The following is a 27,359-nucleotide window of genomic DNA, read 5'->3' as shown; positions in this document are numbered from 1 at the left end:
TTGGAAATTATGGTTGCAATGTTGGAATATTGCAGTTTGCACCCGGTGGCTCTCACAAATGCAGACACAAGAATGGAAAAAACATTGTATATAGGTTTGTTAGGACCTATTGAACCGCAATGGGCTGAAAGTGGCAGTTTCTTGGATCACATCATTACTGGTGAAGAGAAGTGGTGCTATGACTATGACCCAGGTCAGAATAGCAGTCCATGGAGTAGCAACATGTGAATTCCTCATTGAAGAAAAAGTTCAAGTCACAGCCCTCACAGGTAGAATGATGTGCAGTAGGAAAGGGGTGATCCTTCTGGATTTCCTGGGACCGAGACAAACCACAAACTCTTAACACCACATTGTGATGGTGACTCAGCTGAAGGCTCAAAGAGCCAGACTCAGACCAGAGAAGAAGATGACCTCTCACTTGAAACATGATAACACCAGCACTTACATCAATTTGAAGACTATGAAGCACACTGCCAGTCTTGGCTGGACTGTCCTACCACACCCACCGAAAAGTCTGGATTTGACAACTTCTAATTTCCATCTGTTCAGGCTGATAAAAGATGGACTGCGGGGGTAACATTTTCCAAGCAAAGTCACCATCATAGCAGCTGTGAAATAGTGGGTCACCTCTGCTGGTGCAGATTTTCAGAAGCAGGGCAGGCAAGCCCTTTTTATTCATCTATGGTAAAAATGCATAGCTGATAGTAGTGACTATATCAAAACAGTGTTTTAGCAGTGATTTTGCTCTATCAAGCAGTGTTATTGTACTCTTTGTAGTTGTTGTAGTTTACACAGAAATAAATAGGAGGCATTACTTTTGGAGCAACCTAAGTATTTTAGACAGGAATGTCTAATTATAAAATCCGCTCTGTGTAAAGTAACACAGAGGCAACATGCAGAAGTCAAAACTTACTCCTCTTCTGCCAGAGAAGGTGGACTACCATCACCAACGTCTCCATACCTTTTTCAGTCTGCAGTGTGCCAGGAACTCAAGCTTTCTATTTTAACTCACCTATGACTATTGCTCAGTGATGCTCCAGTGGAGAGGAAAAATTCTTATCACTGTTTTTATAAAGCAGTGAAGAAATGCATTGCCTTCTCCAGAGAATGCTTCATAGAACTCCTTAATTTTGTGGCTCTGCAGCTTGTCACATTACTTCACAACAGAGTGTGTACCTGTGAAACCTACATTCCTTCAAACAGTTATTCATGAACAAGTGAATATCTTCTGAATTAGAACTGTGCATCTTTTCCAAATCCAGCTGGAACAAGCTTCTGAATTATACCAAGTGTAACACTTGGATTCTGAAAGCTGTTCTGCTTTGACCAGCCTTTGCCCATGGATACCGTTTAACTGAATACTTTGCCTGCACAAACTGGAAAATCTGCCCTTGATGAGAAGCTGGAAGAGCTGAAGCACTGATAATTAAGTCAATGAATGACCACATAGCGCAGCTGTTTACAAAGAAGTCAAAAGTATATGCAAGTATTTTAACACTACATTAGCAAACATGGAAAAAAAGTTACTAGCTAAAATACACATAAAATAATCGTTAAATAGGCAGAAAGCATTGACTGCTAAGAGTAAAATGCATGTACTCATTTAAACCTGACGAGACAGGAGGAGATTGCATCACAGAGTAATGCAATCACTGGTCATAATTTCTATAATTAATTGGACAGATGATGATTTTTTTTAAAGGAGCAAAGAAGTGCATTTCATCCCATATTGCAATGGAAAACATATGTCTGTGGCTAAGTAGTCTCAGCAATAAATCTTTGTAGGTTTAAACTACTATGTGAATTTTTGAGCCGGGTAATTTTTTCCTAAGACATTCATGCAAGTGGTTGAGATGTTGATGACTTTGTCGTTGACACAATATTGGCATCCTTCTTACATCCAAATAGGAAATAATATCCTCATATTCTGTTAGTTCATCCTGCTGTGCTTTTGTTGTTGTTTGTGTATTTTTAAAGGACTATCTGTAAACTCTCAGGCTAAATGTAACCAAACTTTTTCACTGCATGCACTGACCTGCCTGCTGCACAAGCGAGATGACTAAGAGAAGGTATGTAAAGGCATGTACTTATTCCCTGTTAGGTTTTGATGTTTTTCTCTGCAGAAAGCTTCCTTACTATCATTTCACATCCTGGTCTCACCAGAGTCAATGGCAGTTTTTCCACTGACTTTAAGTAAGCTTGGTTTTTATACTAAAAGAACACACTCAAGCATCTACTTTCCTCCAAATACTCTACAAAGTTCCAACATACTGGAACACCAAAACCAAAAGTCTCGAAAACACTGCTCTGAAAACCAATCTTTGTAATTTAATGGTATACTCAAATTCTGGATGAAAGAATTCCAGTCTACTATGAAGTAGAATGTCATTCTCACGTAGGTGGTGTCTTGAAGTATACTATAATGTGCACGAAAGCAAAGCCAACAAGTTTAATCAGATCTTTAGAATTATACATGTATAGGCATGTAACTACTGCAATCCTTTTTATACTTCCATTTCTGTAATGGTTCTGTACTGAATTTGAAGTTGCCAAAATAAGAGGGTCATCTTTCACTTAGGACAGCTATGTATTTGAAATCAGTGGGGAAAAAAGAACACTCAAAGCTACAGTTTCATTTAAGTTTCTGTAAGTGTTCAAAATAAGATCAAATGTAAAGGCTATCTTTAACAAGGATTTAAAAGGTAATATTTTGTCCTAGATCTGTACTGATTTATTAAAACATACAAAGCAAAGAAGAGCATAAAATATTCACTTCTGCATTGCACTCTATGTAGATGACTTCTCTAATTGCAAAAACAGGAAGGTTCTTAGAACTGATCATAGGGTCACTAATTTCTAAACTACTTCAAAAAACATCTTGTACTGTTCAGGATCAAAAATTTTATTATCTTAAAGTGATTAGACAACCCACATAAAAAGACAAGTAAACTCAAGTCTTCCCTTTAGTACAAGCATGAAGCATTAACCTCTACCTTTGGAGCCCTCAAAAGAAAAGCCATGAAACACAGGATTTACACATTAGCAAGGCAACCCAGAGAATCTGTCACTCAAAATCCCGCTGTATTTACTCTATAGAGACCCAAACAAGTTCAAGTTTCACTGCTGTTCCATTTATTGTCCCATTTAATAATTTCTACAGACATAATGGACATTTATGTTGGTTTTTTTCCCCCAACAAAGAAAGGAAAAAGACATAACAGTGACATATTGGCAAGGTACTAAGATTATTCATTTTTCTGGTGTACTTACAATACGATTTCCATATTGGAGGCTGGTATTCTTCAGCATCTAAAACAGAAGTAAAAAGAGAAATAAATAAGTCAATTGGCCACTGGGTCAAACTGTCAGCATGCATTTTTCTGTGGAGAGTCCTCAGCTTGTCAGCAAAATTCACATTTCTTTCCCAAGAGAGATGCTAGTTCATTTAGAGAACAGTTTTCTATGTGAGAGAAGAATATAAATTTCAACCACTTGTAGATCCAATGTGCTTTTTTCAAATCAGTCAAATACAACAGGAATTAATTTCATAGCAATTTACATATAGTTTCCTGACTCACCAGTATTTTTAAAGTAATTAACTAGACTGGTAGCAACATTGTTTGTTTACTTTATTCAGCATGATAAAGACTCTGGCTTCCACTACTGGCTTTCAATCAGGCTTCTAACTGCACTATTCAGATTTTAGAGTAAGTATAAATAAATGATATACGGTTAGATAAAAAGATGCACAGCTCAGACTGGACACTGATTTGACAGTTCCAACAATGAGATTCAATTATATTTGAACTGACTATAGGATGCAATTTGCATATTTTCCAAAAACTGCATCAGCAAAAGAAATATAAATAAGAAGTCAGAAAGAGGAAGGACTGCAAAAACAGCAGCTGAAGACAGACAGAAATTGTCTTTATCAACTGATGGCACAAAAAGAGTTGCTATCTTTTCTTAGCACAAGACTTATACAACGCTGCTGAATAAAATTTTGACAGGGAGATCAGAGTTTCTGTTTAAAAGTGCAAGCTTACAGAGCCTGAGAAAAAGAAACATCTTGAGAGCTCAGAAGGCTCTTCAGGCTGGAATGGAGACGTGCACCATTTGAGTGCCATGTTGAGTATATGCGACCACAAACCTCACTCCAGAGGGCGCTTTCCAGACCTTCCTAAGGAAGGCTGTTGCTTACACATCCAGAAATCCCAGCAGAGACCAGGCTTGAAGTGCAAGATTTAACTAAGCCGCTGTACATCAGCTACAAAAGATGGGGTACCATGAATTAGCTTGGCTCTGAACTGCCATGTTGCCAAACACTTTGAAGAATCGCTTGTAGCAGGAGTATATCATTAACCTCCTAATACTGTGTAAGTTAATTAAGGTGTTTGGTATTTACCAAACCTACTTAAGTTATGCTAATGTAATTCAATTATACTTGCATAGCTCATGCTCCCTGTCTATTTATATACACACAACCACTTTAAATATATCCATGCAAAAGTTTGTTTACTGGGAATGTTAATCATTAACTACCATCTGCCACTTCTAACTCTATTGTCTTTTTTTAAAAAGGATAAAACCCAATAATTATCACAGTTACTGGAATAATACACCGCAACAATCTGCAGATATATTGATTAGGAAACCCATTCAATTCTGGTTTCAGCTTGATCCACTTCACAACTTTGGCAAAATTTTCAACAATTCCAGACTGACAGAGTTATATCATACTGTGGCAATCCAAGAGTAATTAGCTTGCAAATTCATTATACAGAAGGATTATTTTAAATTCTGTGAAGCTATTCATGAGACCAGTGAAATTTATTCATGCAAGAGCAGGTTAATTTTTTCTCCTCTCTGTAATGGTAATACATCACTCAGGCTTTTTTCTATACATCTGTTGCTCTCTGTATCTTTTACTATAAACTCATAATACCGTGCAGTATATTCCTATTCCACACTTCCATACTACTGCAACAAAATTTCTGAATTTGCTTATTAACAGGTTGTTTTGTTTTGTTTTGTTTTTCCAAATAGGAGAAACACTGAGATAACGCAAATATTAGATTATCTATACTTGTGACTCCACAAAGGGAATAATAGTGGGATCAGCAATGCAAAAAAATAAGTATCAGTTGTTGCTGTCATCTTGCAAATTAATTAGAAAGAGCGCATGAAATTAAACAATGGAAGCCATTCTACAAGTGGCCATAAAATGCTTCATTAGCTTTAGACAGACTGATGTTTTGGAAACACTGTAGCCTAGGTAAAAAACACAATCATTTTGGAGATAGTCATAAAACAAAACTGTCAATGATTATGTTAGATCTGTCACGGTTATTAATCTGTCAGCCCAGAGCAGACAGAAACGAGTAACTGTAAAGGGCAGTACACTTGGAGGAAAAGCATGGATCACCAACTCCACATTCTCCCTCATGAGGTACTGCAGCATCCTCTCCAATCCCTCCAGCTGATAGCATCTTAAAGCTCAGAGAACAAAACACAACACAAGTAGCATTATTAATGCTGTTTATTATCAAGCTATTGTGCATGACATTTGATGGCATCCATTTGCAGGGAGATAAAATAATTAGCTTAAATGCAACCTAGAGAGAGAGGTCATGCTTAAGGATCAGGGAAATGTTTAGTGGAGCCCAATGTCTTGCTCCCTTTGTGGAAGGAGGCCAGAGGGCACCTCTGCAGGCATGGACTGACTTTTTTTATTTTGTTTGTTTTGTTTTTACTGTTATCCCTCTTCTACTCTAAGATCGCTCTACTAATTAAATTGTGCATCATTCTCCTTCACTAGAGTTAGTATAGCATGCTCACAGAGATTACCAGTAATAGTTTCAGTGGTCAGTGCAGGAAGTATGTGACATCTCAAATCCCTCAGCTTTTGTCTTCAGTTCTGGATGTGGTAACGATCTCAAGGAAGGACCACATACTTCAGTTTTGATCTACATACTTAGCCAAAATCAATCAACAAAAAAAATCAGACTTGGCACAAATGACAAGTGCCCTGAGTTATCTCATTATATTATATTCCTAATGTGAACTTCAATCATAAGGCTTATCCTAACTGTGATAGGCAGTACGTGAAAAAAGGTTTAACTGACATATTCTTAGGTGATAAGACAGGAAGGTTCTCTCGTATCACTGCTCCCTTGAGGGGTTCACACTTTCAACAGTGACATGTCTAAATTCAAGAAGGAAGACAGCTAAGCACAAAGTCGAAAGAAGCTGCCACAGGAGAAACTGAAAGCACAAAAGGAGTATCAGTTCTGAAAAGCTCAACCAAATGACACAGGGTCAGCTACGATACACCTCAATTTAGAGAGACTCTCTGAATGAACTATACCATTTCCAGAAGCTTAGGCCACTTTTCTTATTTCAAGTCTTAATACCAACACTGTATCAGAAAAGCAAAAAACCATGAAAATCCAAGGAATCCTCACATCGCTTCCACATTGGAAAAAACTGAAGTAGCAAAACAGGCACGAGAGACTTTCATGAAGAATCTTACAGGCAATACCATTAGCTCAATCCTTCGAAACATAACAGTTGAAAAGGTCAGCGCTTATTAGGTGTAAGAAAATAACTAGAAGTTGGTTATACAGAAAGGCATTAGGAATGGAGAATGCTACCAAGGAAGACAGAAGGCTGTTTCTGTAAAGGATGCATGATAAATGGTCTATACTTTACTTATAGCCATTCTTGAGCAATTTCTGAGAAACAAAGCTTACACTAATTACAGAGTAAGCAAAGTTATCCATAGACTTCAAGCCCTATCCTTCTCCACACCTGCCTCTGAACCAAAGGTGCCACCTTTCTGGGAGCAGTTGTGAAAGACACTGGAGTGGCTGAATTCCTCTTTACTGCTTCCTTGCACTTTGTGAAGACAGCAATGTAACACCGACATTTGCATTTCTGTATTACCAACACTGGGACTGACCTAGAAAAAGCAGTTCTACTAAGATACCCGTAAGGAAAGACTTCAGACTGTCGGTCCAGTACAGTCATGTACTGGAAAGAGGAAACTGTTTTACAGGAAAGATCACAGATCATGTCACACAACTCAAATATTTCTGACCTATAAATATAGTTTCTAACTACAAGGGGAACAGCAGCAAATCTCCAAATATGCCTTGACCAATTTAGAGATTTCAAAAAGTACTGATCCCTGTAGTACTAAAGAGTTACACATACCGTAGGGGGACAGCTGCAAAAGGGTCACCATAACTCTCTGTTAATTTATTCATAGTAAGTATTAAAAAAAAAAAAAAAAAGGAAGAAAACATTTTTTTTCCTTTGTCCTCCCTATAATATTATTTAAAAAATTAAAAAAATCTGCACTTCACCTCAGAAGCGCTGTCTCAGCTTGCATTTTCTGCCATCATTTTCTGAACTTCAGATTTCCTTTCCAGGAACAACTGATTTTAAAACTATGACCTGTGTGTGCAAGAAAAGACCCTTATTTGTGAAGAAGAGCCAATTTGAAAGAGACTGGCCTACTGGCAGTGTGCAGATAAATGATTAACCGGATGAACAAGTCTAGTTACTAATTTCTTCATCTTCTATTGTTATTTTCAGGACCAAGACTAAAATGTACTAGTACTTTAAAGCCTTTGTATACTTCCCTGGAAGAGATTTTGCACAGTTTTACCATATACCGCACTTCCATTTTGATAGCTTTGTCTCCAAAACATTCAATGAGCATGTTATTTTTCTTATTTTATATATAATTATACTTGAGTAAAATGCCATGTGAAAGATCAATGGATTTGTATACTTAAAGGCACATGTCTGTATTTTTCATTTCTCTTCATACAACCAGGATTGTATTGTACAACTGACTAGCACTGAGATCACACAACCACAGAATGGCTGAGGTTGGCAAGGACCTCTGTAGGTCATCTCATCCAAGCCTCTACTCAAGCAGGGCCACACAGAACTGCTTGCCCAAGAGCAGGTCCAGATGGTGTTGGACTGTTTCCAAGGAAGGTTTGTATTCAACGTGCCATCCACCAAGACCCCCAATCCCCTTTTTCAGAGCTTGTTCCAGCTGTGTGGCTCCTAGCATGGAAGGAGTAGTGAGGGAGCTTCTTTGCTAAGGGCAGTTTTTTTTCAGCATGCAAAACATCTCTGCATTATTTAATTTCCTTCAAGTACTTAAAACTTAGCAATTACAGAAGCTCATTTTCATCTTATCTGGTCCCCTAATGGCCAGTAAGCTAGATGGCAAACAGCTATTTTCATTTGTTTTACCCTGTTGCAAATTAATATAGATGCATACACAACTAGCTCATATTGCATCAATTCTGGCTAACTATTTTGAATAGGCACTTTTATGTGTGACTGTTGTAAGGCAAATACATTTGGGTGTTATGGGTACTTCTGTTCCATATAGTAACTGCCCTTACAGCATGTCTTTGAGTACCCTTTGAGAAAGAATGCTCTTATTTTCCAAGTTGCAAATAATAATACTGCCAAACGAGCATCGCTTTGACTCCTAAAAAGTCAGTGGTCCTTTGAAAAACAAAATTAATTCTCTTGCAGTTAATAATTAGTGATGCAACTTTTGAAAACACTTCAGTGCGTCAGAAGCCTTGTTTAATGTTTCATTCAGACATACATTTGCTTACAGAATTAGCCAGTAGTTGCCATCTTTACTGCTGAACTTTCTCTTCACCAGCACATGGAGACTAAAATATGGAAAAACACTTGAACTTTTGTCTTAATGAGATATTTCACCTTCCCGTGTAAGGCACCACTATGGAAGCAATCACATTATTTGTAACATGCGTGATAATTGGTATATTCATTCACATGGTGAGTACTTCCCGCTATGCTGTTCTGTTTCTAAAAAAAATCAGCAGTAGTGCGCAATTCAAAATGACAAAAAACACTTGCAAAAGGGATGGAGGTCTATCCTGCAGTCATCAGGTTGAAACAGTAAGCTTGTAATAAGCACAATATAAACTGACAGCTATTTTGTATCTTTTGCTTTTGTATACCATAAACTTGTGATTAGAAACCACTGATGTTGCAAATGAAGCTCATTTACTCAATTCTACCAATCAGTCTTCCTAAATTGTGCCCTCTTGCTTTTGCTTCAGATTTCAAATCATTATCTTGTGTAGACAAGTATGGGTAATCCATAAAAAATTTGGTTTTACACATATATCTACATCACTAAAACGAAGATAAAAGATCCAGTGAATGGGTAAATGGCTTAGAAGAGTTATGAAGTATTAAATATTACTGTGAAATAAAAGAACTCCAACACATTACTGGGGATTTTAATTATTTGAACCTACATCTAAACTTTTAGGTACAAAAGCTTGAAGAGACATATTCTGCACTTGGTGAGTGTTGTTCAGACTGCTACAATCATCCAATTGTAGCAGTATTGCATTTAATTAAAATATCCGTCTTCCTATTCTGCAAATTTTCAAGAAAATTGTAACTGCGAGTGTAAGACAAGTCAGAAAGCTAGAAGCCTATCTTTCAAAATCTTGAAATGGAGAGAAGGAATAGGTACAGCTCTCAATAGTAGGAGAGGGAAGAATATTTGTATAAATCTATGTTTAGAAGTTCTTCAAGAAAGCAGTTCTTCTTGGGAATACTCGGTGAGGTCCAAGAAATACAAGGAAAGAGGCTCTTCCAGATGGCAAATCAAAGAACCCAACAAGGGATATGAGTTAGCTGATACGAATATTCTGAATGCCTTAAATATTTTCCGGGAAATCTATGATTTATATTGTAGGGTGGTATCCACACTGCCTAATCTCAGGCAGGTTTTTTTCATGCTGAATCATTTCTAATCTATTTGATTTTGGATGGCAGTTATGAGCCTCCATAATTTAGGTGCTTTGAAGCATTTTGCTCACAGAGCAACAGTTAAGAATTACATCATTCAAGGGATCACAACATTGTGTCTAAAAACTTAAAAAGGAACATGCTGGGGAAAAAAAAAACAACAATAACAAAAAAAACCCACAAAATATCTCCTTCATGGTTGACTGCCAAAAATCTGTTTTAGTTAATGGTTGCCATTAAACTTAATCTGGTCACTAAGAACTAAGCCCCAGCAACCATTATCCAATTTAATGCCAGTGTAATTAAAATCTAATAGTTATTTTCACATTTTCATGTTTTTAATCTAGAAAGCAGAGGTATCCAGAAATTAAAATGGCACAGTCAGGGCTCTGCCTGACCGAGAGATTGGCATTTCTTTGGTAGGAATAAACACATGACATCAGTAAAATCACATCACATTTGCAGAGCTCATATCTCACTCAGATATATTTTAGCATCTAAGTAATGACCAGTTAGTTCCTGGCTAAAAATCAAGACCAGATAATCATTTAGCATACATGAGAATAGCTTCACTGAAGCAGTTTTATCACCGTGCAGAACGTGACAACATATTTCCTGTCATTTACTCATAGCAATTTAAATAAAAAACAACCAGTAACCCTGCAAGTTGGCAGCCTGGACTCAGCAAAAGAAACCCATGCATTATATGAAAAAGCACATGACTGAAATAATTGCAATAATGCAAAAAAAAAAAAAAAAAAAAAGGCAATAAAAGGGTCACTGTGATTATGGTGAAATATTTCAATTAGAACATTTATATTGAAATAGTGTCAGCATGTTCCCTGTTCCAGAAATGCAATCATAAATTGACACGATGCCCATTTATCTGGCTTGTCGAAGGAGCCAGTACATTCCCTGAAAACTTATTAACCTTTAGTAAAATCCAAATCATTGCTTTTGGTAACTGTTATTCTTGACATGCATCTTTTTATTGTCTCTCTGGCCCACTGAGACAATCATTCCATTTTCACAGAAAGACCACCTTTAAAATAAGATGTTAACCAAGAACACAGGTAGATGTAAGCTGGACAGTGACAACGGTTACTCTCCTCAATTTGCTTTCCTTTGCTGTAAATTTTCAACTATATAGGAGAATATTTGAATTACACATTAAAAAGATCCTGAATTGCTTCAGTTTACAGGTAGTATTTATTAAAGTAAGTAAAATACATGCTGATTACTTAGATTTTTTAGCCACAGTGTCAGTTCTGCACTGGTTCATGTGTTTCAGCTGTCCTGTGGAAGACAGAAGAGGGATGGTGCATAGTGTTTGTTACGGTAATAGCTTTGGTTCAAAAATATATAGTCCTACATAATATATACAGACCCATTAAAATTTTTGATGGACATTATTCCTCAAGTTCTTTAAGCAGATAAGGTAAAGAGTATAACAGTTCCTTCTAATTAGGCTTCTTTTCCTTGTGCCTGAGGAGAGCATGAGACTATTCACATGCAGCCCACAAAGCCAATTGTACTCTGGGCTGTATCAAAAGACGGATGATCAGCAGGGTGAGGGAAGTGATAGCCCCCCTCTGCTCTGCCCTTGTGTGGTCCCATCTAGAGTCTTGTCTTCATCCCTGGGGTCCTCAACATAGCAAGGACATGGGCATGCTGGAGTGGGTACAGAGGAGGGCCATGAGGATGATCAAAGGACTGGAGTACCTCTCCCATGGAGAGAGACCGAAGGAGTTGGAACTGCTGTTTAGCATGGAGAAAGAAGGCTCTGGGGAGACCTCACTGCAGCCTTCCAGTACTTAAAAGGGATACAGGAGATCTGGAGAGGGACTGTTTATCAGGGAACGTAATGATAAGACAAGGCATAAGGACTTTAAACTAAAAGAGAGTAGGTTAGATGTATGAGTGGTGAGGGACTGGCACAGGCTGCCCATAGAAGCTGTGGATGGCCCATCTCTGGATGCACTCAAGGCCAGGTTGGGTGGGGCCCAAGCAGCCTGACCTAGTGAAAGGTATCTTCACTCACAGCCAGGAGGTTGGAGCTAGATTATCTTTAAGGTTCCTTCCAACCTAAATCTTTCCATGATTCTAAGGGCACAAATGTTTGCTTTTGACTATTCAAGGGGAGCAGTAGTTCTACCCCAGCAACATGGCTGAACATGGCTGCCATTCAACAGCTTTCCAGGGAACATCTCAGCCTTTGCCACTCAGGCCTGCACTCTCTCTGTATGCAGAAATATAAATGTTTTTAAAGCTGAACACTGCAGATTCAGAAGCAAGAGGAAGCCCAATAGTTCATATCAAACAAGAAAGTCACACAATTCTAAGTTGGTAATGTATAAAGATCTCAAAATACATTGTTCTCAACACAAGGGCTGCTCAGACACTGGGGATCTCACTGAACTATACATCCTACACACAATTTCAACTCTCAGACATCAGAAATGGGATCTTCCCTGCAAAGCAGAGCACATGTTAGGACCTGCAGAAGAATGAAAGGTTAGCAAATAATTAGGTCTTTCCTTGACTTCCTTTACAGGTCGCATAGCATTTGCTGCAATATTTGCTTTTATACTATATTAGAGCATGAAAAACAGGAAAAACACCACCCACCTGCAAAGCATATTAATCATTCCCACAGCTTTCTGATAAAACTCGGAACAATAATGGCTCATAGGATAAGAAGCAATGCATTCTTTCACGAGTATTTTATTCAAGTGTGCCAGTTACAATCCAAGCCAATTAGATTATTATTTTATGTAAGTTCTTTTCTGGATATTCCATTTTTATTATTTTTTTAATAGCTTTGATTTACCAATGTCAGACATTACCAAGGCACCCACCTTCTCTTCAAATGTTGCACAAATACTTCATAAGTCTTTCTATAATATTGCCACCCAGATTTAATGGCACTCCTAGCACCGCTGTTCTTGAAGTTATTAAATTTTCATCTAATTAATAGAGAAATGCTTATCTTAAAATTAAGTTTCATAATACATACTTCTACGTTGACTTCTATGTCATAAAAACTCCACTTTTCTCCCGAAATCTCAGCAACAGAAGTTACCACCAGTATTTAAAATTGTTAGAAAGCTATTATAAACCATTTCTTCTCAAATGAATATGACTTATGTATTGTTTCCTTACTCAGGAGGAATTTTAATTGCTTTGTGCAAGTCTGTAATTCTTCCAGGATCCTTATAATACTGCCTGACACTTTCACAGTTGATAATGAGTTCCTACAGTATCATGTAGCTACAAATACATTGTACAAAACACTATAAAATTTAAGATATGTTTATGTCTTCTACGACTTTGTTTGATCAAAGTAGTGTGGCTATGCAAAACACCCTCATGCTTGGGCACAGGTGACAGTATTGCTTTTCAGCTTCTAGCTTTGCACTTTCTTTACAGCAACGCTGTGGTCAATGGCATGCCATATTAGGCAAATCCTGTATTTCCACCACGTTTTAATTGTCAAATCAGAACACATTCAGCACAGGGAAGATGGTGGCCTCAACTGTAAACAGTGCTTCTGGTGGCAATGAGTGGGAGGACAGAATTCAGCCACCCGTGATGTACAAAGGAAAACGTGAGTGCAGCCTGGCTAACATGTCTTCTATTCTGCAAATTTAGAAGATGAACACAAGAATATTGTACGTAAGTATCTCAGAATAGACAAAGATTCTTTGTGTGCAATAAATATGGTGAAAGAATGAATTTCCAGTATGAAAACATATTTTGTTTGTGTCCGGTGAGATAGACCAGTTATCTTTGAAATTACGTAGAAACCACTATTTTCCTAATAAATACTTTGGAATTCTTTACCCTTGTAGAAATTACAAGAAAACTTGTTTCTCCCTTTACTATACCCCACTTATCTTGCAGATACACTCAGAGGATATTGAAGCCAGTACTTGAAAGCTCATCCATCAGATCTATGATCCTAAAATCTGGACACTAAGCAAAAAAAAATCTCTTCTTCTGAGTTATTTTTAAAGATTTGCTCAGGTACTACAAATGTGAACAAACCCTCTAACTCATACCACTGAAACAGCTTGTGTAAAGTCAATTAATTATGAATAAGGCTATGGCTTTGGCATGAAAATACATATTTCACAGCAGAGATTAGAAAAAAGCAGTACTCTTAGCGAAAATTAAACTTCACAAATATGTTTACTATGAGCTTAACAGCAGTTAAAGAATAACAGATAATCAGCCCAGAGAAAAGAAGGCTCCAGGAGACCTGATAGTGGCCTTTCAGTATCTAAAGGGGAGCTGTAAGAAAGAAGGGGACAGACTTTTTAGCAGGGTCTGCTGTGATAGGACAAGGGCAAACTAAAAGAGGGGGGATTTAGACTGGAAGAAGAGGTTTTTTAGGGTGGTGAGGCACTGGAACAGGTCCCATAGAGGCAATAGATGCCCCATCCCTTGAGACATTCAAGATCAAACTGGATAGGGCTCTGAGCAATCTGGTTTAGCTGTAGGTGTCCCTGTTCACTGCAGGGGGCTGGACTAGATTTACTTTGAGGGTCCCTTCCAACTCAAATGATTCTGTGACTCTGTGATAATATTCAACATGCTATCAGTAAGCACATACACTTTGTCTTGTGATTTATACTCTCCAAATGATGAAGTTCAGAAATCACATATCCTCGATTTTTCTTTTGTGGAACAAAATCAGTAGATAGTCTTTATGACCCAGCTCTGGCTTCCCTTCTTGGAAGAGCAAATAAGCCAGAATTCCTACAAATGCTGAGGCATAATCACAGCCTTTTAAACCAGAAAACCAGCTAACTGTACTACAGAATTAGCAGAAATGCCATGTTCCCGTGCCCCTGCTCCTAGAGCACATATGCAGTTATATACACCAGGTCAACATCTATAGGCACACAAAAAATGCTTTATACCAATAACTTCCTACTCCTCATGCTTAGGAGATCTTTGTTCCCTGATAACATATCAGTCTTCATCTAGCAGAACAAAGTTCAATTATTATTTATTCACATATAATGAACATGTGCATACATGCTGAAAGACTCAAACCTGTCAGCGCAGTTAGACTAGTGGCACTCAGGAGTACGGAGAAGGAAGACAAAACAAATTCCTGTTAGTCTCTTGGAAAGATTTGGTAAATCTCCAAAGTGATATGATGCCTTTTTTTCCCCTTAAGCTAAAGGGAATGCTTGGTGCTGAGCAGGAACTGCAAGTCTTACCAGCAAACATCATCCTGCAGACCTACTCCTGTTTGGAAGATACGAAATTTGGGTGAGAGGATGAGCAAGCACTCGTCTCAACAGCACTACAGCTACGATGGATATTCAATCTTGTAAAGAGAGCAACAGGTGAGAAAGATCATCTTAAAAGATCTTTCGGCTTTTCCTCTATGGTTGTTACATCATAAAGGAGAGCTTGTCAGAACTTGTCAGATCACCCTAGCAGCTAAACCTCCCAAATACAAGCCTTCTTGAGAATCTAGGGACTTGGGCTGCTAGCTGTCTGCAGGTTTATTTGGCAACACCATAGGTTTGTAACTAATGGTCAAGAGTGCTGCCCTACAAGCCACCCTTTTGAAGCTAAGCTTTTGCCAAGTTTTTGCTTCATTTCACCAATATTATTTGATGCTCAGAGAAAGAGAGTGAGTAACAATAATATCTTTGTGCAGCAGGCATTATAAAAATATTCTACTGCTGTAGAATATATGTTTATTTTAAAGTTTTACTTCTTGAGTTTGTTATTTTCAAGGATGGTTGAAGATAAACCTGGTTGAGAGAGTTGATGACAGCAGAAAATAGACCTGAATATTAAAAAGAAATACTTCTCAAAAGGCAAGTACAGTGAGACTTAAAACCAATTTGTAAGATAAAAGCTCCAAACCACTTTCTCTATTGCCATCTGATAGCATCATTCAATATTGCTTGAAATTCATTAATATGCCAGGTAATGTAAGTACCGTGCATGTATACAGAATTAATTCTATTAATTTCTACATTAGGAAAATCTACTGAAAGAGGAGGAGAATAATTATAAGGCAGTCTTACCCATGTGTGGAAAAGGCATAGCAAAACCCATCTAAACCTCAGAAGAATAATTATCCCATGAGACTCACACCTCCTGGGAGTGCCCATTATTGTGTTAGGAGAACATAAAACTGACAGCTATTCAGAAAAAGCTCTGCAACAATTTCGGCTTAGCTCTGCTGCTAATCTTACTTTGTCATCTTTTCGGAACATCTACAAGTTTCCATCTAACTTACCAATATTATATTTTATTTTTACAAGTTAGCAATAAATGCTTCTTTTACAGCATATAATTTGTGTAACAGACTGAATGTTTGAGAAATGCTTATGCATCTTAAATAAAAGGCTATTCAAATTTAAATGGTTTTATAGAGTAATAATATTTAATTTAGTTCTGCCGAGTCGCTGCTGACTGCTTAGTCAGATTAGGTGGAACTTCAAATGAGGCAAAAAGCAAAGCACTTTATTATCATTAAGTATTCCCATCATGGTAGCATTTGGAACCCAAAAGAAGGTTTGGTGTCAAGTCCAACTGCTAACAAGCACAGTTTAAAAATAAAACACAGCAATTGCTGACCTAAAAGTGCTTGCGATTTTAGCATGCATCCAGCAGATACAAGGAAAAGGATGGAAAAGCAAAAGAGTAACAGGAGGGTCGTCAGTGTCATAGCAGTAGTACCAGTGCAGCCTCCCTTAACTATTAAGAAAGTAGTTTCATCTGACTACAAAACAGAGATAGTCAGAAAACAGCAGAAGATGATGTTAAAAATAAGAAAAAATATATGTAAGAATAACTGGGCACCAAACACGCAAGGGATAACTTCACGTGATTTATTATTACACCAGGAAGCTCTGCATATAAACGTTAAGAAAAATGGTGGAGATTTAGTTCCCTCCGAGAGTGTGAGAAAAAACAACCTCAATACGTTTATGATGCATTTTTATTGAAGTGACACATCACATAAATAATACAATTATTCCAGATCAAGCTTTTGCAATAACTTATTTTTCCTGAAATGTGAATTATTCACAAGCAAATTGCAGCTCACTGAGAGCAAACCTTTCTCTGCTTAAGACGCACCAGAGAATAACACCTGGCTACTGTATTTTCAGCCTGTATCCCCTTGCCTGGAAGTCTGATTTCAGTGCATCATTTTATCTGATGCCAGTCAATTTACTTACACTGCTGCTTCACAAAGTCTAGTTTGAAGTCCCCAAACAGTAAACCTTTTCAACAGAAATGCTTCTTTCATTTATGTATTCTGAAAACCAATTTATTGTCTAGAATGACTACATTTCTTACCAGCTTCTCCCTCATTAGGGTCCAAAAATCAGTCCTCATTGGAATGAGCAGATTTGAAAGCAGTCATGTATATCTGATGAGGAAGACAAGGCACACTATTGGTGCCACTGGACAGCAAAATTCAGGAGAATGCCAAGTCCTGCCACAGAGAATTTACAATGATGTAACAGTTGGCTAAAGAGAGATGTGAAACATGGGCTTCCAGCAACAAAAGAGCTTCTTGCACAAAAGAGCTAAGGAAAAAGATCAAGGTGTGGTGGTTGCTGGTGCTTCGTGATCATTAGCTTCAAAGCAAACGTCCTCTAGAAACGCATTACAGACACCTTTAATGAAGCAGGAGATGCCAATGCTAATCTCAAAAGACTCACCTGAAAATACTCCAGTGGTATTACAAAAACGTAAGAGACCACTGACTAGGTGCCGAAGTGGTTTAATGCCAGATCAGAAGAAAGCTTTTATAGCTCCTATAATTTCTCCTAAAACAGATTCGACTTGAAGTTGCAGTGTCCTGCCAAATACAGGTTTCAGAGGTGTGCCCTGACTGCTGCTGTACAGCAGTATCAGCCAACCAGACACACTATTTTCGCATATCCTAGACCAGTGTGCTACAATCCTGCAACACTTGCTGTTAACTGGCCACTCTGGTTTATCCTTTACAGTCCAGAACTTGTGACACTGAAAAGGCAGCTGATTTTTACATACAGAAGTATTTTCCTACGTAAGAATTTTCATGAACCACTGAGGTAGTCAAGATTAACATATCCCACAGAACAACAGAAGTATACTCCTCCAGCTGAACACAGACTATACTGATAACTAATAAAAATAGATAATCTATTGAAAAAACACTGCTATTTCCCTTTAAAAACTAAGCTAAAAAGCAACAAAAATCCCAGACTAGAAGCAGTATGAAACACTAATTCAAATCTAGTTTGTCTAATTCCTCCATAAACATTTAAAAGATAATCTCATGTCAGAACTTATATCTGTACCTTTTCCTATAACAAAAATAAAACACAGTAGATCTGACCAAAGAGCAGTAGAAAATAAACAGATTATAAAACAGATGAATTCTTGTCAATTTCTCATAATTTAGCTGAAAAAGTTTTTTGAGGATCATCTATTTTTTCAGAATATGTTCATACCAGCACAATAGCTGATATGAACGCCTCTATGCATTCACTGAGGTTCAGTCCTTATTTTTGCAAGTGTGGCCTTTGTACATCATCTTAGACACTCACCACTACTCTTGACTTTGAAACACTCCAGAGTTAGCTTTTTTCAGAACGGAATATATGGAACAATATATATTTTGCCTTTCACTGACTTCAAAATTAAACTGAGTATTCTTACCACTTTTTCATTTTATTTTGTATCCATCAATTTTTAAACTTGTCAAAAATACTTTTTATCGAGCTTCATATGCCCAAGTAGAAAAAAAAAAAGCTGGACATGAGACTGCAGTATGTTCTTGCAGCCCAAAAGGCCAGTAATATCCAAGCCTGGGGCCTTGAGTACAGGAAGGACATAGAAACTATTGGAGCAACTCCAGAAGAGGGCCAGGAAGATGATCAAAGGGCTGGAGAATCTCTTCTATGAAGAAAGGCTGAAGGAGCTGTGCTTGTTCAGCTTGGAGAAGAGAAGGCACCAGGAAGACCACATTGTGGCCTTTCGGTACTTGAAGGGATCCTACAGGCTGAATGGGACCAACTTTTTACATAGTTGGATAATGATAGGACAATGGGAAATGGCTTTAAACTAAAAGAGGGGAGATTTAGGTTACACATTACAAATAAATTTTTCACTCAGAGGGTGGTGAGCACTGGCACGGGCTGCACAGAGAAGCTGTGGATGCTCCATCTCTGGAGGCATTCAGGGTCAAGTTGGGTAGGATTCTGGGCAGCTTGTTCTGGTGGTTGGCAACCCTGACCACAGCAGGGAGGTCAGAACTAGATGATCTTCAAGGTCCCTTCCAACCTAAGCCATTCTATGATTCCAGCCTCTCTGAGGCAGACAGCTTTGCTGAGAAGCTACTTTGCACCGAGTCCTCAGTTTGAACCTGACCTTTAAATATTGCAGTAAAACAAGAAACAAATATTTCTGCTACCACGAATACTAGAGTACACTTCAAAAACAAGACACTCTACACTGGCACTAAGCAAGGATAGGGCAGTAAGAGAGGAAGATAGAAGCAAGCAAGTCTGATCTTTACTGCAAAGTTCAGAAGAGTGTATATTCTGTATCCAACACCAATAGTATGGCAGAGTTGCAATGCTTCAATGGGGCACAGAAATCTATTTCAACTGCCGAGTGTCACTGGAGAACAATATGGGCAAGAAAACTGCTGTTGCATTATGAGCCAAAACGTATCTCAGGAGCTTTCCTTCCTCAATTCCAAACTGCGATGCCTGCAGCTTGATGCGGAACAAGCAGCAGCAGGCCGGCTCCCTGCCAGATCCCCAGCCTTACGGGAGCACATGCCTTTTTCCTTTTCTTCCATTTCAGCCTGCAGCCCCTCCTATACCGCGGCAGAGAAAGGAAGCTGCAGGGTGCAGAAGTGGAAGAAAATCAAGAAAGAGCTGGAGTGGTTGTGCTCATCTCAAATGTGGTGGCTTCCTACCTGCTCAAAGCACCACAGATGACAGAGAGGAGACGAAGGACAACAGGAAGATGGCCTGCCTCAATTTCTTGCCCCTAGTGCAGCCCTGTGAGAAAAGCCTCTGGGCCAGCTGCAGCAGCAGCAGCAGCCCATACATTTACTGCATCACGGCCGTTGTCTACCAGCCACTCCCCAGCCCAGGGCTTTTATGTGGTTTCTGATCTCTCACACTGCACACTGCTCCTTCTGGACAAGAAAGGAGCAGCTCAGTTCAGACAAACCTGCTGTTAACTGTTTGTCTCAGCTGCTGCTTATTTATTTATTTACCTCGAGCAATAGGAGTGAGCCTCAGTGGCCATCATGACCTGTCCACCTTCTCCTATAAGTGCTTCTGCAGGCTGGGCTATTCCCACGTCACCACCAGCTTCCCAGGGCCTCACGTCCTGACTGCCAAGGTGGGTATTTTCCACCAGTGTCTTCGCCACATCAAAGGGTTATTCTCACTCTGAGTGCTCTTTTCATTAGCCAAACATTTCTCTCCACTCTTATAGCTGAAACTGCCACTTCTACTTAATGGAATAGCAATTACTTGAAATACGTGGCTTTTTTGCTTCAATGCATCACTCTTTCAAAGAGTGATAAGCTAATAAAAATTGTATGCTAACATAATGTATAAAATATCTGTGATTTTTAAACTAAATCAAAATTTATTGGCTTCAAACAGTGCAATACTGATCTACCCAATGAATATTAATAAACTAACCTAGGTAGCAGTCTCATGTTGCTGGGGAACTAAATCTGGGTGGACGAGCACATGCAGCAGTGTACTGGAAACAGTCTCTGTTTTCTCTTTCAATAGGATCTCAATTGTACTCAAAGCTAAGTGCAACTCCAGAATGAAAGGTAAATTTGACATGATATTTCTTTTGCTATGTAGCAGCTCTCAAACACCATAAAATATTCCTTCAGCCCCCTAGTAAATAAATTAATTGACAGTCCTGCAGACAAAAATCCCTACTTCTTTTACTTCTTATAAAGCATGATTACCAATTATGGGATGCTGGCAGAACAAATTATACTCTCAGTTATATCTCTGCAACCCACCTCACTCCTGCTTATGCTCTTAATCCTGACCCAGCTCCACTAAAAATGCAAATCTTTCCAATTATGACTGTGGGGATAATGGTATAACATCATGGCAGTAAAAATGTGTGAGTGCTTAAACTCCAAGCCTTGCACTGGCATGGATAAACATAAATTAGCTGCAATGCTTAAATGTTTAAATCAATGTTGAGCAACCACCACCAAAAAACAACCCAGCAAACAGCACTGCCAGACACCATACAGTGCTACACCCATCCATTTCATCTGAAAAAGGAAGTTGATGCAATGCAAGATGACACGAGAAAGTGATGATTGATTTAGTTCCTCATGAATAACTGAGTACTCCCCAACTCCACGAAGGAACAGATAAGCACAGGAAGTAACTGAAGTACTAAGACAAAAGTTCCCAGCAAATAAACAAACAAAAAATTAAGCATGATGGACCAGACAAAGTTATCCAGGAAAAAAAAAAAAACACCAACAAATCAGAAATAACTGCATAGCTGAGGTGTCTCTTGTGATTTCAAGTACTGTACTCTTTTCTTTTGTTCCCCCTGTTCAAGTTGGAAAGGCCATTTCTGCCTTGCCCTGTTCTAAATTATCTAAATATCCAATTTCAGCTCTATTCATTATTCATTTACAGATTTGGTATTTCACCTTGTAAACAAACTGTTATTGAAAATCTTTCAAGAAGTGTCTCTGGTGATCTTTGCTATGTCTTCTTGAAAAAAACATAATTCTGGAATACAATTGTGCAGCAGACCTTACACATTGATGTCACACTGGATAAATTGAATTAAGGTCAAGGTCAACTCCTTTTTTTTATTATATTCTGGTAAGGAAAACTAGCTCAGGAATAAGACATGCAGCTTAAGTAAGAAATAAAATTAATGAAATTATGGCTATTTATTACCACATAATGGAAAATGCAGATATGCTATTCCCAACAACATTTGCTTAAGAAAAGAGTTTTAGAGCCATCAGTTGAACTGGAGGAGGGTCCTTGCCTTACAACACCAGAGCTGCATCCTAACTCACTCTCTCTACAGTGGTTTGAAACCCACAGCATACATCAGTATCCACACTGAATAACCAAAGGAAAAGTTTATGGATGCATCATTTTTTCTTAACCCTGAAATACAAAGTATAGCCAGCCGCTATTATTTTGCCTCTGAAGTAAAAAAATGTACAGACTGCAGACAGGCTCACTTCCTATATTTCAATTTAATGGCACTTTAACTCCACCGAAATCAAGAGCAGTAACACTGTAGTATAACTGGAAAAGTATTATGTTGAACCAGAGCAATTCTTTAGAACAACATGGCCATTTATGCTAGTATCCTAATATAATAGATATCTATAACAGAGTGTGTTGAGAAATAAATTAGTCATACTGTAAATAGCCATCAGGGACAAGGAAAGTAATAGTTTCTCATGATATGCTATATGTGTACAAAAGCAGGTGACTGAAATGATGTAAATAGTAAGATGGTATCATTAGCAGGCACTCCTCTGCCCTGGAGGAAAAGCAACAGGAACACTGCCTGTGCACTTCCAGCTTCTGCTTGCTTTAATGAACACCCACACTGCATGTACACATCCTTTTAACTAGCAAACTGCTACCTGAAAAGGCAAGAGAGAAGATATAAATGCCTTGCTCTGTCAATAGGGGTTACAACCACAAAGGTCAAAGTCCAGCTACAGTAAAATTAGTCAGATAAGTATAGAGAAACTAGAAGAGCTTCTACAAACAGTATCAGTACAAAAGGAAAGTCAGAAAAATGTGGGCCAACTGATGAATTGGGTAGACAATCCATTGACAGGAAAGATAGAAAAACCTGCTGCTATACCTCTGAATATACCACTACAATTTGGGAAAAAGACTGGCAGTTAACAGCGGGGAAGTAGCTGGTTAGAAATTCGCCAACAAAACTATCCGTATTTATTCGAATAGCTGAAAATGGATGCAGTTCATTCAAGATGTTGAAACAGTTGGCGGATGCAAGTGCATGGCCATTATCCGTGAAAAATGCATATGATCAGGGTAAGTCTCCAGCAACCAGAAAATGCTGATGATATGCTGAGTTTAAGAAAAGCAAGAAGGATCAAGAGAATCACAGGCTGGACAGGGCAGAGAATGTGCTCCTTGGAGGCCACTTCCAAACATGTGGAGGACAAGAAGGTAATCCAAAACTGTCAACACAAGCATAGAATGCTTCATTAACCTGAATGCTTCCTATGTCAAAATGGCCTGTTTCGTGGATGAGGAGAGAAAGACATACCTTGATTTATTAAGGCTTTCAAAGCTGTGGTGCCCCCTCATACTCATTTGGGAGCTAAGGAAGTAAGGGCTAGAAGAACAAACTCATTGGTCAGTTGAGTATTGGTCAGTCTTCCAGTCCTGCAAGAGGGACTGTCAATTTATTTACAGCTGTTTCACAGCTGGTGATAAGCAGAGTAACCCAACATCAACAGTAGGCTGATACTGTTCATTATCTTCAATTTGAGTGATAAGATAGACTCCTTATCAACATTTTGGACAACAGTAAACTACTGTTGGGCTTAATTTTTCCTCGAGAGATTCAGTTCAGAGAGACCTTGATTAACTGAGTGAAAAGCCTGGTGGCTGGGGCAAGCTAACTCCTGGTTGACTGGTTGAGTAGCAGCCCTGTTGAAAAGACCTTGGGGTCATGGTATTCTCCAAATTGAACACAAACTGACAACATGCTTGCTTCATGAATAATATAGAGCATATGTTAACCACAGTGAGAGCTTAAAAGAGCTAAGCTTTGTTAGTGTGGCAAAGAGGAAGCAAAAGGTAATCTAACAGCAGCCTATGACTGCTTAAACAGCAGCTAAAGTGATGACAGGGTCAAACTCTCCTAGGTAGTAGCAGGTGATGCAACAAGCGGCAACCATAACAGACTTGGATAGTTCAGACTGAACAAAGATCTTCAAACAAAATTCAATAGCAGGGCAGCAGCAGAGAAAGCTGCCCAGAGAGGCAGTGCAATTCCTGCTCCTGTTCAAGACTAAGCATGGTCCACCTGATACGCTGCTAGCCACAATTTTCATTCAAGATCTGCTAAAGTCCCTTCCAAGCAAGTTTTATATGATTCTATGGAGAGAGCATTAACAAGCCAGATATCCCAACTCCACAAAATGTAGCAAGTACCATTAAACAAAGCCAGGTTTTTTTACGCTGCATAAAGTAACCATGCACATTTTGATTGGAACAAGGTAAGGAAACAACTTGCACAAGCGTATCTGTAAGAAAATCTGAGAGAACAGATATTTCCAACAAGAAAGCTATGATAAGCAATGAGGATGGGCTGGAAAAAAACAAAAAACAGCAATGACATGTTTCAGCATTGGCAATAGAAGTGCCATAGAAGTGGCTGCACTCTCCTTAGCTTCTGCCACGATTACACCCTGAGAACACCAAGATCTCTTTAGCCTACTTGCTTCACAGCAGTCGCTCTACAAATAATTCCCAAAAATTTTATCTTGTCTTCTTCCCCCCCCCCCCCCCCCCCCCCCCCCCCAATTTCCAATCAGATGGGCTGGTCTGGCTCACTGACACACAGAGCATTTCTCAAACAGTAAAACTTATCATATCTGGAGATCAAAATTTATCACTTTTCCAACCAACCTGAATACAGCCTTAAAATCTCAGCCAAAAGCCTCCAATAAAAACAGATTAGAAGCTGATTAACAAGATCCATTCAGTCAGTTCATTAGTCAAGATCCAATGCCCATCGTTACACAGACTGCAAAGCTAATTAAATGGTGTCATGACGATGGATGAAGAGGTAAGCACAGACTAAAGTCTCCATAAGATTCTAGTGGCTTGGCACTGGTAGAGATACTACAGAGTCAAAAGGCATAAAGAATAAGACAAGGCTACCTTAGGATGAAGTGCTTGGTATATTCTTTGCAAAGAAAAATAATACTAGGGTTTTCTTCTCCATTAATTGCTATGGGTCAGACTCGTATGTAATTTATACTTAAAATCACTATATTAATCTGATCCAATTTCTACCACATTTAAGACATACTGGTGCACTGAGACATTTGGACTTAAACCCACTATTTACTGGAAAGCCGCTGAGATAAACTGTCTTGGCTTCTCCATCAAGGCTATGACTGTCCAAAGCTTGAAGACAGGAAATATGTTTCTATGGATTTATCTCAACTTGTGAGTCTAGTCTCAGGCAATTTATGCTACTTTAATAAGTAGTCTGGATTGATACTGGAGCAGTTGTGTATAACAACAAAACAACAAACTTTTGGAAGGAAAATGAATATGAAGTCAAGAATTTCTCATCCAAATTTATGAAGAGGTCCTGAATGCACCCATAAACAAAGGAGATACGCAACATATACATGCGTATTCACAGACTTCATCCATATAGCTCAGAGCAAGGCTGCACTTTCAATCATCTCAAATTGAAATACTATTGCCCAAATGAATTAAGAGAATGTTGTTAGAGAAAAGATCTCATGGGATTAATTTCAATCCCTGGATGAGCGTGTGCACATCAAGCTGATTTCAGCAGAGTGCAAAATTTGCCCCTCAAGAATTTTTATTTATGTGAAGTCTCCATAGTAAAATTAACTTCCAGTCCACGACATAAATTTTTGCTACATGCTTTGCTATTGCTGCATAGGAAAGGTTCCTTTTCCTGCCAGCAGTATGTGACCTTAAAAATGTTGAGTATCTAATATAAAGAACCCCTCCCAAAGCCTCCTACAATTTCGCCCTTCTGTGTGTCTTTTATAAATTCAATGTTGGCTGCTGTGTATCTCTGTTCAAAAAGTAGCTGTAACTGTACTTATTTCAACTAAGAATACTTTCAAACCCTTTAAAACAAAGGTAGGAAATGGTAACAGGATTGTAAATAATTCAAATGATTTCTTTTGACACAGAGACAGGAAATCACTGTTTTGGTTTCTAAATCCTGAGTTTAAGATGCTTCCTTCATAAGGAACATTTGAGAGACATTCATTTGGCTTATTCCAAAGGCATCTGCATATGATAAACAAACATTAAGTGAAAACTGAAGACCTACTTAATTGTTGGTTTCTTTTTACACCAAACCTCAGGAAACTGATATTTAAACACCAGCCTTGATGTGATTTACTCTCTTGTAGGCATGCAATAACAACATACACCCTTAAATTATAGGCTACAATAGTACAACTGAGAAGCTGCAGTTTTAAAGTTTCAGTTCTTCATGTAGGTTTTTGGGTGCGGTGGGTTTTTTTTGTGTGTGTTTTTATTGTTGTTTTTTTTGTGTGGGGGTTTTTTGTTTTTTGTTTTTTTTTTTGGCCTATTCCAGTTGGATCTTGAGGGTCAAATTTTCCAAAAATAAATGCAGGCTTCTCCATCCAAGGAAGACAAACATTCCTGTGCTACTATATAGACACATCTGTTCTGTTACACTCATTTGAACCACTTTAACATCACTTCAAAATTCAAAGCCTGTCTTCTCGACACATCACTGCAGACCACCAGCATCAGTTATACTGTCACTGGCAAGGACTCCTTTTTAATCAAATGTGTTATATGAGGAGAGTTTTACTGTTGAGCAGTTATGGTTAGAGCTTCTTACATTGCTGTATGTTCCAGATAATCTCCAATTGCATAAATCACATTTAATACTTTGTAATCCTCATTCCTTCTGTAATTCCTACTAATATTCTTTAAAGTATTTTGTTTTCCTGCATGCGTACCTTTCTGGGAAAACCACCTGTTGAGCTGTGTTCTGTTGTTAGAAATATTACCATGTGAAGCTCAATGCTGAAATAAATACTTTTAGCTTCAGAATTACATGCGTATTCATGACTTGCTAAGTTATTCTTCCTCCATAAAGTACATCTAAGCTTTCCTAATGATTTCTTTGAGAGAAGCAAGATAGATCTACCTTCAACTACAGGCATAAAATGCTATTTCCTTAATGTGATCTGCTCACCTTCTTTTCTGAAGAAATCAGTATTATTTTCCGCTATTTATTATTTATGTCAGGTTTGTATTATTACAACCGTTAGTAAGAAGCCAGCAACAAAGTATCATAGTTGGAAGACACTGCAGCTGAAGTAAGGTTTGTTTTATCTGACTTTCTTAACAGGGAATCCTTGTCTTAAGAGGAGACTATTTCTAGGTGCACACACATTCAAACAAGCTTGCACCACCTTCTTAAGATTTCCCCTAGGCAAAAGACTGAAAAGTCAATGTTCCTTTAGTGGACACACATGACAGAGAAAACTAAATAGGCTGTCACTAAACACTGGTTACTAATAATGGTTTTGATATCAGAACATGCTTTTCCTTAAATGAACAGAACTGTGACAACACTGAAGTTTTATTTTTCCTCTCCCATGATACTCATTTAGTGCAGATTTTCTCATCTCTGTTTCCAGGTCTGAAAAAGGTCAGGCTGCCCTCACAAAGATGACTCCAGACAGTAACTATTAACCAACACATCAC

At 38.3% G+C, this 27,359-nt stretch overlaps 1 protein-coding gene across 2 annotated transcripts in view; it reads right to left on the bottom strand.

The window, feature by feature from the left end:
- CHN2 (chimerin 2) overlaps window positions 1-27,359 on the bottom strand; it is a 158,227-nt gene that overhangs the window by 90,230 nt on the left and 40,638 nt on the right. For both annotated transcript variants that reach the window (XM_085226274.1, XM_085226275.1), the window contains exon 2: window positions 3,271-3,309. In XM_085226274.1, the coding sequence (XP_085082400.1) occupies window positions 3,271-3,309 (39 nt within the window). The remainder of the gene's footprint in view (window positions 1-3,270; window positions 3,310-27,359) is intronic.

Source organism: Meleagris gallopavo, chromosome 6 (genome assembly GCF_905368555.1).
Source record: "Meleagris gallopavo chromosome 6, MGAL_WU_HG_1.1, whole genome shotgun sequence".
Lineage (NCBI taxonomy): Eukaryota > Metazoa > Chordata > Aves > Galliformes > Phasianidae > Meleagris > Meleagris gallopavo.
This window is presented reverse-complemented; position numbering and strand designations above follow the sequence as displayed.